This window comes from Trichomonas vaginalis, chromosome I (genome assembly GCF_026262505.1).
Source record: "Trichomonas vaginalis G3 chromosome I, whole genome shotgun sequence".
In the NCBI taxonomy this organism is placed as follows: domain Eukaryota; phylum Parabasalia; order Trichomonadida; family Trichomonadidae; genus Trichomonas; species Trichomonas vaginalis.
In genome coordinates this window covers 14,536,185-14,552,116 of record NC_067203.1, presented here as the reverse complement: position 1 = coordinate 14,552,116, position 15,932 = coordinate 14,536,185, and the positions used below count along the sequence as shown (strand labels likewise).

The following is a 15,932-nucleotide window of genomic DNA, read 5'->3' as shown; positions in this document are numbered from 1 at the left end:
TAAATGATAATCAATTTAATAAGAACTCGAATATCTGAGATTTTGGTTATTCTCAGCTGTGTATTGCAGATTTTGAGCGATAAGCCCACGAATCTGTGTTGATTTAACTGAACTTTCTAATAAGAGATTGAGCTTTTCTAAATTCCCATTTGCGATCTCTATGGCTCTGTGAGAGCTAAAGCGCTGAAGATTCATGAGTAGTTCATTCTTTTCTTCAGAGTTCATTTAGAAAACTGAAAAATTAAACGGAAGTATCAAAAAAAATTCACTTTTGACCGTAGTGAATCTCTCAAACCTGTGTTAGTAAAGCAGATTTCAAATATTTGATATGTGGTATAAATAGCATCACTGAGATATGAAGAGTAAGTTTTATATATCTGTATATATGGTATTTTGGGTATTGATTTGGAATATCTGTATATGAAATCATTTGCTCTCATGCATTGCAATGGGCCTAGAGTTTATAACAGGCATTGTCTATATGTATTTGCATAAATACCCCTTTATGTTTAAAAATAGCGCAGAATCAAAATGATTTTTCTTCTTAGAGGCTATGATTAGCAAATTATTGAAAATGCTCTTATTGGTAGTATCGTGTTAAAGGTAAAACTTCAAAATCTCTTGATTCATATGAAAAGTGACAAACAAATAAACAAAGCGACATGTCTATTTCTCAGGATGAGATGAATTATTTAGTTTACAGATATCTCCAGGAAAATGGCTTTGTTCATTCGGCATTCATTTTCGAGTCCGAATCTCTCGCAGATTCAACAAATATTTCCGGCTCTCAAATTCCACCTAACGCTTTAATTACTTTACTTCAGAAATCACTTCAGTACATGAAATTAGAGAAGGCGATTCGTCTTGCTAAGGAAGATCCAAAATCTCAGGCTCATGAAGGAATCGAGCAAATCGAAAAGGCATACAAATAAATTTGTTTGATGTTTATATGATTAAAATATACAGGCTGTTTTAAATCCCGTTTATATTACTTCCTTTCTTATTTCAATTTTTTTCATACCAAATTTTTCTTTTGCAATATAACAAAAGAAGAATTTTCTATTTGGCATGAGGTACATATCAATGATTGTGAATTTAATACATATTATAAAGATTAGGAAAAACAATTTCTTACTAAATTTAAAACTAGTAAGTAATGTCATTAGAAACTATCTATTGGCCACTATTCTAATATATTTTACGCTCATGGTTGAAAATATTAATGATATAATCAGTAATAAGAAATATTTTCGGGAATTTAGTTTTCAAAATACGTCCATTTTGCATATTATTTATTTTAAATGCAATTCTATTTTCCAAATTTTTTCGAAATGATAATTTTCACTATAAATTGCTAAAACTTTGATTTCATTTTCGATTTTTTGGAATTTTATTTAAATTTATTAAATTCTAAAATATATAGATTATGATGCAAAATAGATGGACAAACTTATCTGAGAGGGTTTGGAGAAAAAGATCATTATTTTGGAAAATTTTCTTTTAATATCGTGCTGAATCATTATGTCTGTAGTGGAAAAAATCTCTACAATGTTATACTGGTTTGAAATACAAAATAACACCGTCCCATATAATTCAATGTTGATTTTCCTACCTATATCTATTCAATTTAGCAAACGCTAGTATAAAAACTAAATATGTAAGGTAAAATAAAAACAAATATCATACAAATTACTTCAATTCACTCAAAGGAGAATTATTTCGTTGGTAAATAAACATTGAAAATGTCCGATTTTATTAATTTTAGAGTATACTAGGTAAGTTATTTTTAAAATATCGATTAGACCAAAAAAAGGTACATTCACTATTTTTGACAAAATTTTAAATTTTCATGGGGTTGTAAATCTTATAATAACTAGATGAATAAGGAATGAATCCCAGTATAATGTGCATCATTATATTAAACACTATATGTAAGGCTAATGATTCTATTAACACTTATGAAGATCTATAGTATTTGAGCAGATAAATTTGATAATTTCCAAAACTCTTATATTTCAAAATTAAAGTGTGCGAATGCATTTAAATGAGAGCAAAAAGAGATTGATGCTGTTAAAACTAGGTGTTAATTTGCAATTATTTCGCATCACAAGAACTACCCAGTAAATTCGGCTATCTTTCTTTGCAATTATTCTCCATTATACATATAATATAATGGTTAGGGTTTGAAGAAAAGTTACTAGAGAATTATTGACTTTTGAAATAATGCAGAATTTTACTTGAAGAAATCATTAATTTATGAGTTCCAAATTGCTAAGCATGACGAAGGATCATTAAATTTGCTACAATTAAATACACTTATTGCAGAATTAAGATTTTTGAAATTAAAAGTTTGAAATATTGCCTTTTTGAATAAAAATTTAAATTTTATTATATAATCATGATAATATCTTATAGAAATTAAAAGAAAATATTTTAAACCATTCAAATATTTTGAATGTCTTATCAATTTAAAATATTAAAAGATAGCTTGATTTTATCATCATTAGTTGTTATCAAAGTTTTCTTCTTTTGATGAACAACAGTAAATGATTTGTTAATTACTTGTCTTCCTTTTTCGCAGCAAAATCGAAAGTTATGATGATAATCTTGCTCTCAATTTTGAAACTCTCTGATTTACAAGTAAGCATTCCTTTGGAAAAGCAGTCCTATTCTGTTTTCAAGATATTTTAAAGCCTCCATTTCATACAATGCGCAGATCTATTCGAAATTGCAAGAACTCTCAAGAAAAATGCAGCAGCAAAGAAGATTCCATAGTTTCTAGCATCAAAAATTTACAACCTTAATACAACAGTTAAAGAGAAGCTCGAAAAGAAAATATTTAACCATAAAGCTGGAAACCATTCGATATCTACTATTGGATCTAATAAAAAGTTAATTATAACATATTTAACATGCTATTTGTTGACTTTGTTCCATTATATTACCATATATATCTTTTTGAAATCTAAAATATTTTACGATTTTAACCATGTGTTGTTGAAACCATATATCAATCTTAGCTAAAGTATAGTTTATGAGTCTGTCACCATCTAACGTATGAATTTTCAAAAATGTCAAATATGTTCATTTTTTCTGTAGATTCAGCCATAATTTCACGTTGTTATACTATTCAACTATTATTTAATATTTTTATCGATTTAAATATATGATGAGATGCTTAGTTCTCCTGGAAATCGATTTTTAATCGCAATTTTAACTTTCCAAAAAAAATTCAAAAATAACAATCCCTCTCAATTTTCTAAGTTTTATAACTCGCCAAATCTCTAGCCAAATTTTTTTGGCCCGTATAAATATTGTTAGGCACTATATAGGGATGCTATTTATCCTATTTTCATCCCATTTTACTGTTATCGCCTAGTGAATGTACCTTTGACCAAAATGTGTAAAAAAACGAGTTTTCAAAAAATATTGTCACTTTTTAAAAGTTCGTTAGTTCAGAATGGTTAGCGTCCTCAAGAAAGAGCAGATTACTACTACCTTCAAATACAGAATGGGTTTGCTTGGCAAGTCCGCCTATGTTGGTGATGGTGATGAGCCACCTGAGGTTTGTCTTCCACCAAAACCAGGCGAGAAGCCATTAACAGAAGAGGACAAGAAAGAACTCGAAAAGAAAAAGAGACGTTATCCAAAAGAAATGCAAGAATACAAGGCTCTCTTCTCTGAGGGTACTTCGCTTTACAGACGAAATGAATATACGCGAGCTATAGAAGCTTTTACGAAAGCGAGTGAGCAGCAGGTAGATCATCCCGACTTAGATATATTAGTCGATCGTGCAGATTGTTATATTCAGATTGGCAAGCCTGAGATGGCCCTCGAAGACGTTAATAAGGTTTTGAGCTCAGAACCTCAAAATGCTCGTGCCATTCTTACAAAGGCCGAAGCATATTTCTCAATGGGTGAGTTTGAATTCGCCCTTGTTTACTTCCAGCGCGGTTTAGCAATCCGTAAAGACATGTCAGGTTTCCGTGATGGTGTTACAAAAGCTAAGCACGCCATTCTTGACTCAATCAATGGAAAGGAAATTTTCCAGCCAAATCCAAATTATTCATCCAGCAGACCAAGAAAAGCTTTATACGAATCTCGCGAACTTCCAAAGACAGAGCAGGAACCACAAGCTGAGTCACAGCAGCCAGAACAGCCACAGAAGGACATTTCTAGATTACTTCCAGAGCAGGTTGCTCCACTTCAATCAACAAACGAGAAACAGAACTTCCTTGGCGAACTTTCATTAGATTACGACTTCCTTACAGAGCTCCAGGCCGAACTTCGCGATCAGGCTAAGAAGGCAGAGAGCGAGAAGAAGGATGATGGAAAGAATAAGCAAGAAGAACATGGAAAGAAGGAAGATGAAGAGATCCAAGTTATAGTTAATGATGCTTTAGAATATCTTAACCAGCGTGGAGCATTCTGGAATCAACAGCGCTCTAAATCTGCATCTAACGAAGATAAGGAAAAGTCTAGAACAATCAAAGGCCCAACAACTTCATCACTTAATAAGTCTCCAAAGGCTAAGAAGGCTGGATCAAAGAAGTCTCAGACAGCTCATTATGAGATGAGTAAGTTACAACAATACGAATCTAAGTATCCTTCAACATCCGAAAACCAGGCTTAAGAACCTTGATTTTGATTTTTTTTTGATACAGTTCTAAATCGTTATTTATTTGCTTTAATCAAATAAACGCCTTTTTTGTAATGAAATACTTACGAATTCATATCTGAAATCTATCAACATTATAATCATTTGCGAAATCTTGGATTTTGATTTTTAATTTTGAGTTATTTCCAAAATTCTCTTAGACGAATCTTTTCTATTTTTGTTAGAAACTGGCAGTAATATGAGAAGATCACTACTTAATACTAATTTATCCAAAATACCCCAATTTGAAAACTATTTTTCCTTTTTCAGTAACGCTAGCTTCATAAAATTCAATAAAATGCTTCAGTTCAAGAGATTCACATACAGAATGATAAATATTTCTATATAACGAATCTAATTTCTTTCAATTTATATAAAAACCTATATAATATATCTTACTATTAATGAACTAGATACCACATGGTCAGATTTTCTCATTTGAATAATATAATAAACACAATTTTTATTCATCACTTTTACATAATAACTCTATAATTTTAATACCACCTTCTACGCGATCTTTAATGTTTGGTGACTGTTCCAACAGCTCTAATGCAGAATCAATGACTAATTGGTAGTCAATAACCATTGATTCATTAATTTTAGACGCCAACTCTACTTTGGCTTCATTTGGCAACAGATACATCAAAATGGATATTGATGAACAACATTGAAGGAAAGTATCAAAGATATCAGAATTTGATTGGTCTTCTTCTTCGAAATTTACATTCTTGAATAAGTATTCAGTCAGTTTTATCCATATATTCATCTTTTCATAATCTTTTTCTTGGAATTTTCTCAAAACTCTCTTCATTTGTGTTGAATCTTTTTGTAACGAAGAAAGAAGCGAATCGATGATAGAAATAACATTAGACAAGAACTCAAAGTTCTTCTTAAGAGATTGGTTGCCTAACAAACCAAAAACCTTTTGAATTCCATCAGCATCAACAAATTGTTCGCAACAAAGCGGCAAAGTGGACAAACAAGCATCCAAGGCATTGTACGCTAACAGAGCCGAACTCTTCTCCGTTTTGTGGGATGAAGAGCCAGTGCATTGTAGCAAAATATCAACAACTCCTAAATTTGCTAAAATTTTCACTGTCACTGGATCCATTGCGAGAATGATGACGATATTGAATGCATTCGAGGCTGCTTCATCTTCTTCAGCTTGTTTGGTCGTATGCATATTTGCACAGAAGCGTAAAATCAAATTAATAAATCCGTCATCAATTAAAGCGATTGTAGAGGTATTAGATTGTAAAATAATGGCTAATAACTCGGATGCAGCAAGAACATTTTGATCAAAATCGTCTCTTTGAAATTGTCTTTCAATTAATTTTAATAATATCGTATCTTTGATAAAGGAATCAATAAATGCTTTTGGTTCTTCGCAACCATCGATTATTGTTGATATCAAATTGAAAATAGAGTACAAATATTGAGCATCACTCTGGATATTGATTTCATCTATTGATTCTGCGTTTTTTATAGCTGTAATAATGTATTTTTCTTTAATGAGTCTCTCTATATTCTCTGTTTTCTCAGAAAGATCGGTTAAAATCGATAAAAATATTGCTGAAATTTCTGTATCTGGAATTGAAATAAGAGAATTGATAAATGGATATAAGTCTGAACCAAACAAAACCAAGGAAAATCCATCAATTTCAGTTAATTCTTCTAATTTTTTAGTACTTTCTAAAATTGATTGACAAAGTGTGTGAAATTCTGTTTCATCTTCCTTTTTTAGTGAGTTTAGTTTGCGTATATCTGTTGCTAATAATGAGCATACTTTTTTAATGTCTGTTTGTGTTGGAATTGGACCTGGATCATCCAAATCCATTTTTTCTGACACTTCCTTTACATGATTTATTTGTCAAAAAAATATAAATTAGAAAACTGAAAAAATTTTGAAAAATGGATGTTGATATTAAGGCATTGGTTGATTCAGAGCGATATAAGGCAACAGTAGAAGAAATTGCTGACGCAATAGATAGTCAAATTCAAGGAGTTCCTTTCGTACAACCTCAATTATGCACTTTTATCGATGATGAAACAGCAAAGAAACTTCTTGAGAAAGAAACAAACGCAAACAATGAACAGTGGGAAGTATTAGAAAATATTTATCATGAAATTATCGAAGATGTTTTACTTGCAGAAATCGAATTACAGCAATTAGATATAAAAAAGGATGAACTATGGAAAGTTTTCTCAAAATCTGCATATGCTAAACTTATAGATAAATACGAGGTTTCAATGCATGAAGAAGCAACTTTCATTGCGAATATGAAAAATAAAATTACAGAAAAATCTAATTTAGCGATCGATGATGCCTGCAGACAAGTTGAAGTTTCAAATAGGAAATTCAAAAAAGAATCAAAGGCGTTAACAGCACAGTTATCCAAACTAGAACTAGAATTAGACGAAGAAAGGGATCATCAAGAAGATTATTCAGAAGAAGAATCAGAAGATATCGATTTAGATAATGAGATAGAAAATGTTCGAGCAGAAGTAGCTGATTTAACAGAACAAAGAGATCAATTAGATAACGAGTGTGAAGATCTGAAAAAGGAAATTGAACAACTAATGCAAGATTTTGTTGCACTAGATTCACGATCTGTAGGGGCTAATATGCAAAAGCGCAAAACTCATAAAAAATAAAATATTTGTTTGTTTATTAGTATTCACAAAACTTTTTTCTAATCAACATCTGTTCATCTCATATATCTGAATGCAAAAGAGCTTCGTGTCTAAGAATATTTTCAATAATTTTAATTTCTTTTTTATTTCCGATATGTTTGATCTCACAACATACTAGAGAAGATATTTTGCACACAAGTGTAATCAATTTGCTTGAATTATATCCTCAATGAATCCAAAAACGTGTTCAAGAATCATAACAAGAAAAAAATTATGATTCTATCACAAAATTGGGGTTAGAACTAGAAGATCCAGGATAGGCAATGATATTTATAAAAATCAAAAAAGTGACAAATGAGTGATAAAAAAATTGCCTGTGTTGCTGCTATAGGCCCAGATAATAACCCAATTCTCCTCAAATCTTACTGCGTTGAAAAGAGATCCCAAGAAATAGATACATTGTTATTCTGCTCATTAGATTATTTTGAAAATTCTATAGATTCTGACCCTAAATATAAATCTACAAATCAATGGCTCGGAAATCTTCAAACATCAGATCGCTTCCAAATCTGGGGCTACAAGACAAACTTAAACTACAAAATTGTTGTTTTTACATTCCATAACGTTCCAGCAAATAATGAGGATATGAAAGCCCTCTGCGAGAAGATCAAGAAAATTATATTTAGCGCTTTTATGGATCCATTCTATCAACCTTTCACAGTTATCAAATCGGAGTCTATTTACAAACAGATTGATGCCTTATGTCAAGGCCAATAAACCTATTTGATTTTTAGATTAGTAATATTGATGTTTTATTTACAAATATCGAATGTAATATACCTAATTCACTAAAATTACTTTTCTATAAGTTTTATAATTGATGCGCAATAAAAACACGAATATCAATAGTTTCTATACTTTTTCAAGAAATATTTATCAATATTTTTTTATATTAGTAGCCCGAATTCGGATTGAAGCATATAAAAAGTAAAATCTCTCTGATTCGATAAGTGATGCACTCTCTCATTAAGAATATTGAACCAATATCAACATCTGAGAGAAAAAAATATAAGATAATTAAAATTTGAGACATTATTCTAGTTTGTGTTACTATACTCATTTGAATACCATAATACAGAGTCAATAATTTCTATCATCTTTTGCGCCATTTGTCACTTTTTGTAAATTGAGAACAAAAAGTGCCGCATTGGTCGTTCTTTTTCACAATGGGACACCTCAAGGGTAAGGAACTTATCAAGAAGTCACGCCAGGAACTCCTCGACGAGCTTGCTGGTCTTGAGAAGAAGCTTTTCGAGCTTAAGGGCCAAAAGGCTGCTTCTGCTGCTGCCACAAAGCTCACAGAAATCAAGAACACACGCCGCAATGTTGCTCGTGTAAAGTCTATCCTTATGGTTACACAGCGCAAGGCTCTTGAAGAGAAGTATGCTAAGGCTAAGTTAGTTCCAATCGATCTCCGCAAGCATCAGGAGAAGTCCCTCCGCAACAAGCTTGCTCCAAAGTATGCTAACAAGCTCACAGCTCAGGAGTCTCGCCGCCATAAGTGCCTCTTCGAGCGTAAGTTTGCTCTTAAGGCTCAGTAAAGTTTTGATTAGAATTTCATTATATTATATCAAATAACCAACCGTTTTTACAAATAATTACTTGCTTTTAAATACATTAATTTTGAGTTTGGCTCCATTTTCACATTAACCCAAAATATCATGAAAAATATTTGATATAAAACATCTTATATTTATCATATTTCTTATTAATTCTTTACAGATATTATAATATTGAGTTACCAGCGTTTCTTTATTGATTTTCAATTTTTATATTCTGAATTCCATAATAAAACACAAATTTTGAATGACAAATACTTTATTTTATGGATTTTAGAAATTTGGGTTAGCATAATTCCTTTGAGTAAAAACTTTGAAATTTGATTGATGAACGTTTAGCAATTCAATGAAGTCTCTTACTGAGCATAATAAGTACGGTTTCGTCGGGAATTCATTCTTTTGGATTAAAATATCACTTATTGTACTCCCAATTATAACGCTTATTTATTCAATTTTAATCGCAGCTCAACAAGGAAATGGATTATTCAAAAAATCAGTAGGAACGGCTCCAATTGCATGCCATATCTTATTACTTATATTCTGCATTGCATCAATATGCACTGCAATCCTTTATAACTTTCACTTATTAAAATTTGCAATACTTAGTTACGTTCATTATATCGTTACAGCAATTGGAATTCTTTTTGCCGCTATTTGTCTAATGTTTTTAAGCCCAGCTGCTTATTATTCTTCATACAATAGCGTAAGTGAGTATGCAAATCAATTTTCTTCACAAGATCCTCAAGCTCTTACTTGGGTTCAATATTATAATACAACAGGAAACTACTATGATGCTTACAACTACGTTCTGAAACGCACATTAAGATTTTATAACCCGATGAAAACTCTTTTTGCTCTTTGGCTTGGTGTATTCTTCTTTTCATTAGTCCAAGGCGTTTATATCGATGAAAAGTTGTCACATGAAACAGTAGAAAAAGAACAACCACAGGAAGCAACTCCAAAAGAGCAATCTCAACAATAGATTCTTAATTAAAATGTTTGTTTATTTTATTTGTTTTAAACTATACCTTTATGCCTATACATACTTTTCCTTACCAAGTACATCATATATCATAAACGAATAATAGATCAAGAAAGCAATATCAAACAAATCAGATGAGAAAACTTAATTCAAGATAAAATTTCTTGAGGATTGCCATGATAGAGCTCTGTTATATCTTGCTATATGCCAGTATATTGTTCTAAATGACTAGAAGCCGGAATATTTGGGATGCGGAAAATACGTTATTACTAAATTGTCAGGAGATTTATTTGGCAAAAAATTTCAAAACGTCATCAGTGATGGAAGAAGAAAAAAGAGAACTCACTGAAGATGAAGCTGCCAAGATGATCCAGCGAGCTTGGAGAAGGCATGCAGATATGAGTTTATTCCGTGGTTTAAAGAAATTAGTTCAATTTAGAAATCAAGGTGATCCAGCAGCATTACTTCGTGTAATTAATCCAATTGAAGCTCAACTATTAGATCCAGCAATTGGTGCTCATGTAAGATTCAGACTTGGTGGCTTCGAATGGCCTCCACAGATTTATTATAAAATTTATTTACACAGCCCTGTTTGCGATGTCAACTCATATGCTCCTAGAAACTACGCAGATAAAAAGAATAGCGATATTCCTCCAGTTACTCAAGAACAATTATCAGAATACGCAGAAAAGTTTGGTTGGTACCATCGCGTTGAAAACAATGGATGGAGACCAATATCTTCATTATCACCTACAGCAATTGATGCAATCACACAAATGACAAACAAATCATCTCCTCATAAAAAACCTATATTTAAGTCAAAACCAAAGCATCAACTCAAGCTTGAAGTTGCCAAACTTAAAGTACAAAGATTTTTGCAAGAAAAAAGCCAACAGGAAGGAGAAGCTTACGATCCAAGCATGGCTCAAGCGTATCTTGATGATGATAAGCTTTTCGAATGGGCTGATAACCTAGATATGAGTAAGTATAAAGATGATTGGGATACTATCGGTACAACAGGTCCATCATCAAATCTTTGGTGGAATAATGAATCCCTGAGTGAAGATGAAGACGTTTCTTCTTCATCTGACTCAGAAATTGATGAGGAAGAACTTTTGAAGCTTCTTCAATAAAATTTTTGTTTTTATTTTTTCTATTTAAATTTTCTATTCAATTTTTAACGCATTCAGCATTAGCTGTTGATCTTATGCAAGGATAAAAGGCAAACAACATATTATCAAGCATTAATTTGGCATTTTAATTAATATTTTTGGATTTATGTATAGATGAGACTAACCTAGAGAGTAAAATATCGATAAGATCAATGTAATGCTAGTTAATTCATAAGAGGTTTTATCAAACTTTATTTTCCAATATATTGAAATGTAAAAATAATCATTATTAATCCTTTCTGGTATTCAAATTTTCCATTAATGGGGATTTGTAGCTTGAATGATGTTTCCAAACAGCTATACATAATGCAGATGATTTCACATGTTTTGAAAAATGAATACGTGGTTGAATTTATGATTCGATTGTCGTGTGCAATTTATCAAGAATAGTATTTGTCGATCAATTTATTTTGGCTCACTCGGTTTCAAAATGTAAAATAATTTTTTATTCACATTAAACAATTAAAATGACCACGTATCTTTGCAAAATAAAAATCAATACTTTTTATTCGATTATAACAATTTCAATGTATTGAACGATAGATTTAAAATAATTTTGTCAGAAAATTTTATATGAGCTCAATACTTCGAGAATTCGAAAACATTCATGAGAAATGTGAAAGTTTCTTAGTTGGTCTATCTGAAAAGCGGTCTACAGTTGTTAAAGAGCTCGACAGCTGGTTGTCACAGTTATTTGAACAAATTCAGAACCAAAGAGTCCTTAATCAGCAACTTAAGAATGAAGTTCCTTACTTATACGAGTTCTTCAAGAAGGCTATTGTACTAATGCTTCGTAATTGTTCTCCTGGAGCGATGGGCGTACTCTCTATTTACATTATTCAGTTTGTCGGCTACAATTTGCTAAACAACAATCCTTCATACGTCGATCTTCTCCTACTGTTATTCAGTAACAATGACTTTTTGACAAAATTCCGCAGTTTAACACCAGAAGAATCCCAGCAGTACAATGCTTTGATGAGTGGTGGATCAGAAGGATACATTCCTCATCCACAGGACTGCCTATTTGGTAAGAAACTCGAATCTGGAGTCGATTTTATCGCTCTTACATGCCAAAACTTCGGAAGAAGAGGCTATTTCTCAGTTTTACTATCTACAATCATGAAATGCCAAGATTTTGTACAAGTTGAAAGTTGCATACAGTTCTTATACAGATCATATCTTTCAATGGACGACCAATTCAGATATTTCCTAGGTGTATGGTTTGCTGCCAACCTAGGCACACAAACAGACGATAGATTCAATGGATATAACGCTATCCATCTCACAAGGTTAATGTTTTGTGTTTCAATTGAAGACCAATGCCTTGATATATCAGCCACTCTATATAGCAACTGCCTTACTGCAGCAGCAGCTGCTAATCAAGCTACTCTAATTATCGAAGAACTCATGGAAATTACAAAACAATCAAATCGCCATCCATTAATTGATAAAATCTGCGGACAAATACTCAATCTCTTACTACAAAGCGATATCTCAAAGATTGCTGATTTAATCATCGCAGCAGCTTTGTATATCCAAGATACAGATTTTCTTGACAAAGAATTCGTTTATGAGCACGTTAAACAGAACATGTATATACTAGAAGCATTATTCAATACTTTACAAAGCTGTATCAACATAAATAAAATTTATTATTATGGCAGAGAAGACATTCCAAATAATTACAAGTTTTTGCTCAAACTCATCCCATATTTGGATACTACACAGATTCCAAACATCGGCGACGATCTTGTTACAATTTTATTTACGATGCCACGCGAAGATGTTGATGTCTTCATACAAATATGTTCTCTCAATCAATTTAAGTTCTTTTTCTCTAATTCTTTCATGATTTTCCTCGACAATACTAAAAAATGGGATTATGACATGCTCGATTTATGTTGCAGGACTGCAGAATACATTGACATCATTGATAAAAACAAGATCTTCAGAATAATTGCAAGAACAATAACAGGAGACAAAATTATTAAAATTTTAACAGATCATCCTTTAATTCCAATCTTGGATACAACAGCCGTGATCAAGGCATCAGATAACTCACCATTGCTATCTAATTTCTTAAGAACTCACATGTTTAACGAAGTACATAATTTATCCCAAGTTTTGCCAAAAACTGCCAGCTCATTAAGCCTCATTTTCGATGTCTTCCTTGAGGAAAACTCGTTTTTAGTCATTAGCCATCCATCGCAGTCAGTTAAACAGCGAGAAATCATGTGGCAAGCGATGTTTACTTCGTTTAACATCGGAGCACAAGAATATTTGAAGCTTTGCATCAAATTCTTCAATAACTTCATGAAAGTAAGTAAAGAAGTGTTTAGTTCCGATGTCATGAACTTGTTGAAATCAAATCATTCCAAAGTTATGGCTTCTCTTTTGAATGAAATGGATTTATCTACATTAGAACCTGATTTCTTCCTCGAGAAACTGAAAACTTCTCCAGAAGCAATTGTTGTTTTGCATGCAATACCTCATAAAGTGAAATACACTTACGATGAGTCATTAATACAACAATTAAAAGCGGCTCCTCTACATGAAAAAGCGATTATTTTGGATTCAATTAATAATTATGCCGATGAAACGTTTTTCCCTGTTTTGAAGCCACATGTGAAGATAGCCATTGAAGTCTTCCAAGCAACGAATCCAACAAATATGGCTTACATGTATGCGATGAGAAAAATCGCGTTAGTTACATTCCAAAAAGTTGGAATTGATGTAAGTCGACAAAATTTGGATGTAATTGTTGATTTCGCCATTGGATGCGGATACAAAGATTTGTGCGACCTTGCAATTTCTCTTTATCCTAAGGAGAAACCATGCGATCCAAATGAATTCGTTCAGACATTCCGAGGAGCACCAAAACAGTTGTCTTTGAATGCTGTTGATTTGTTATTGAATGACACTTTTGATTTACAAAAGTTACAGGCGTGTTTAAGATGTTGCACGAATGAATCAATGATAGAGATTATTCCTAAGATAAAAGAGTGGAGTGATGACATTTCTCTTGAAGTTTATGGTCGATTTAAGATGATTGTTGATGCAGGAACATGCAGTACAAGATTAGTTGAATTGATTATGGATAAATTACCAACTTTGCCACAAATCAATGCTGATTTAGTACAGTATTTCTTCTCCCCTGAATTCCCTCCTTTCTTAAGAACAGACATTGTCACGAAACTCTTCATAAACAGATATAAAAATGGTGTTGGACCCCTTCTTCATCAAATTGAAATTGCTAATCCTCTTCCTGCAATAAATGACCAGAAAACATTACTAATTAACAAATCCGATTGCTATCCATTGAATTCTTTGTTGTATTCACTATCTCATTACATTCCTTTCGTTTACATCGCTACAACAAGTGTTCCAATCACTGAATATTCTTTGGATTTGGCAAAATTAGTTTTGTCATATATTCCTGAATTTGAATCATCTTTTTCAAAGTCAATTACAGGAAACATGCCCATTGTTGATGTTTATCATTCTATTTTATCTTTGTTACCTGAGAAAGTCCGTCAATTGATGTCTTTTGTTTTAATTGGCGACAACCAAAATCAGCCACAAATTTTTGATTTGATCAATGTCAAATTAACTGATGCTTACAGATCGTTCTTGAACACGTTCTTTAATAAAGGTAATGTCAAACAGAAGATGGGACATGCTCCTCCTTTGTTACCTATTAACTTGGAACCTCCTGCAAATGAACATGAAATTAAAGCAATGTCAATTCCTACGAAAGTTGATTTCAAAGAATTTATTTTGAATGGAGAACAAACAATTTATGCTTTGCATTCCGTTGTTGGTTTCCAGAAGAGTGATAGAAGTAAGTACACAGCATTCATTGCAAGTTCAAGTGGTGGATACGTTCAATACAATGAAGATGGAGCTGTAAGAATTTCTAATTTACCTTCATCAATTGTTCCTCACTTTTTGTTCTACAAGAGAGTTGATTTCGTTGTTACAAATCAATATTTGTTTTCACATTTGACGTCTGATACAAAGACTGACGTCAACTCATTCGATAGATGCGTGACAAGGACTGTTGAAATTGATGATAACTTGTTCTCAGAGTTCAATAGAACAAGAGCTTTCTACATTTTGGCAATTGCAATGTTGAGGAAATTTAATAATCCGTCACTTTTCCGTTCATTGAAAGATGACAAGAATTTTGCAGCTGTTTTCTTTGAAACAGGAATGGATATAATCGTGAAACAGAATGCATTCAGTTTAGTGAAGAATGACATTAGAGAATTAGCACAAAATTGCCCAAACCCAGAAGATATTTGTCGTCAATTGTTATCTGGAGTAAGTCAGCCTCAATTTGCAGAAAATGTATTGAATGTTATAATGAACTTGAACTTGTCTTTAGATGCAATCTATGCTGTAGTAAGAACAGCAAAGAACGCTAAAGATATATTGATAAATATGCCAGAATATCCAATTTTCGTCGATCCTCTCTTTGCAGACAATGAAAAAGTCAAAATTATTTGCAATGATAAAGAATTGTTCGCTCCAGTTAAGAAGGCCAAATTACCTCAGTATAAGAACTATGCCAAGAAGAATTCTAACTAAACATTTTATTTCTATTTATTATTAAATATAACAACTTTAAAGTTCATTCGAATTTCTCTTATTTCTATTTATTATAAAATATATCAATTGTCAGTTTCAATTACAACAATGAAATATTTGATAATGTAATCGCTATTACAGGTATTAAAGCATAAATTATACTAATCCTTTATATTTTGGAAACGCATATCGATATAAAACTTAAGACAGATATCTGCAGGCAAAAGAATCTTCTTCCAAAAGCATGATTTGAATTATTAAGATTGACTGAAGAA

At 32.0% G+C, this 15,932-nt stretch overlaps 10 protein-coding genes across 10 annotated transcripts, besides 1 other annotated feature; 8 read left to right on the top strand and 2 right to left on the bottom strand.

The window, feature by feature from the left end:
• Positions 1–15: 15 nt before the first annotated feature.
• TVAGG3_0986510 (uncharacterized protein) lies at positions 16–225 on the bottom strand (the record flags this gene model as incomplete). The annotated part of the gene is made up of 1 exon (XM_001582551.1): positions 16–225. One exon carries the CDS (start codon positions 223–225, stop codon positions 16–18), a length of 210 nt encoding a protein of 69 aa, XP_001582601.1.
• A 312-nt stretch (positions 226–537) lies between these two features.
• Positions 538–1,015, top strand: TVAGG3_0986500 (transcription corepressor protein; the record flags this gene model as incomplete). The annotated part of the gene is made up of 1 exon (XM_001582552.1): positions 663–932. The coding sequence occupies one exon, from the start codon at positions 663–665 to the stop codon at positions 930–932; it is 270 nt and encodes an 89-aa protein (XP_001582602.1).
• Positions 1,016–1,806: 791 nt separating this feature from the next.
• Positions 1,807–3,393: a mobile genetic element.
• A 48-nt stretch (positions 3,394–3,441) lies between these two features.
• TVAGG3_0986480 (cellular component assembly) lies at positions 3,442–4,701 on the top strand (the record flags this gene model as incomplete). The annotated part of the gene is made up of 1 exon (XM_001582553.2): positions 3,461–4,633. The coding sequence occupies one exon, from the start codon at positions 3,461–3,463 to the stop codon at positions 4,631–4,633; it is 1,173 nt and encodes a 390-aa protein (XP_001582603.1).
• A 393-nt stretch (positions 4,702–5,094) lies between these two features.
• TVAGG3_0986470 (somatic diversification of immunoglobulins) lies at positions 5,095–6,503 on the bottom strand (the record flags this gene model as incomplete). The annotated part of the gene is made up of 1 exon (XM_001582554.1): positions 5,121–6,497. One exon carries the CDS (start codon positions 6,495–6,497, stop codon positions 5,121–5,123), a length of 1,377 nt encoding a protein of 458 aa, XP_001582604.1.
• A 68-nt stretch (positions 6,504–6,571) lies between these two features.
• TVAGG3_0986460 (uncharacterized protein) lies at positions 6,572–7,315 on the top strand (the record flags this gene model as incomplete). The annotated part of the gene is made up of 1 exon (XM_001582555.1): positions 6,572–7,315. One exon carries the CDS (start codon positions 6,572–6,574, stop codon positions 7,313–7,315), a length of 744 nt encoding a protein of 247 aa, XP_001582605.1.
• A 295-nt stretch (positions 7,316–7,610) lies between these two features.
• On the top strand, positions 7,611–8,194 carry TVAGG3_0986450 (Sedlin, N-terminal conserved region-containing protein; the record flags this gene model as incomplete). Its single annotated transcript, XM_001582556.1, has 1 exon — positions 7,649–8,071. The coding sequence occupies one exon, from the start codon at positions 7,649–7,651 to the stop codon at positions 8,069–8,071; it is 423 nt and encodes a 140-aa protein (XP_001582606.1).
• A 319-nt stretch (positions 8,195–8,513) lies between these two features.
• Positions 8,514–9,054, top strand: TVAGG3_0986440 (ribosomal protein family; the record flags this gene model as incomplete). Its single annotated transcript, XM_001582557.2, has 1 exon — positions 8,521–8,895. One exon carries the CDS (start codon positions 8,521–8,523, stop codon positions 8,893–8,895), a length of 375 nt encoding a protein of 124 aa, XP_001582607.1.
• Positions 9,055–9,259: 205 nt separating this feature from the next.
• Positions 9,260–9,895, top strand: TVAGG3_0986430 (uncharacterized protein; the record flags this gene model as incomplete). Its single annotated transcript, XM_001582558.1, has 1 exon — positions 9,260–9,895. One exon carries the CDS (start codon positions 9,260–9,262, stop codon positions 9,893–9,895), a length of 636 nt encoding a protein of 211 aa, XP_001582608.1.
• A 320-nt stretch (positions 9,896–10,215) lies between these two features.
• TVAGG3_0986420 (NADH dehydrogenase (ubiquinone) 1 beta subcomplex 4 family) lies at positions 10,216–11,028 on the top strand (the record flags this gene model as incomplete). The annotated part of the gene is made up of 1 exon (XM_001582559.1): positions 10,216–11,028. One exon carries the CDS (start codon positions 10,216–10,218, stop codon positions 11,026–11,028), a length of 813 nt encoding a protein of 270 aa, XP_001582609.1.
• A 591-nt stretch (positions 11,029–11,619) lies between these two features.
• On the top strand, positions 11,620–15,683 carry TVAGG3_0986410 (uncharacterized protein; the record flags this gene model as incomplete). The annotated part of the gene is made up of 1 exon (XM_001582560.1): positions 11,641–15,657. One exon carries the CDS (start codon positions 11,641–11,643, stop codon positions 15,655–15,657), a length of 4,017 nt encoding a protein of 1,338 aa, XP_001582610.1.
• Between the last annotated feature and the right edge of the window lie 249 nt (positions 15,684–15,932).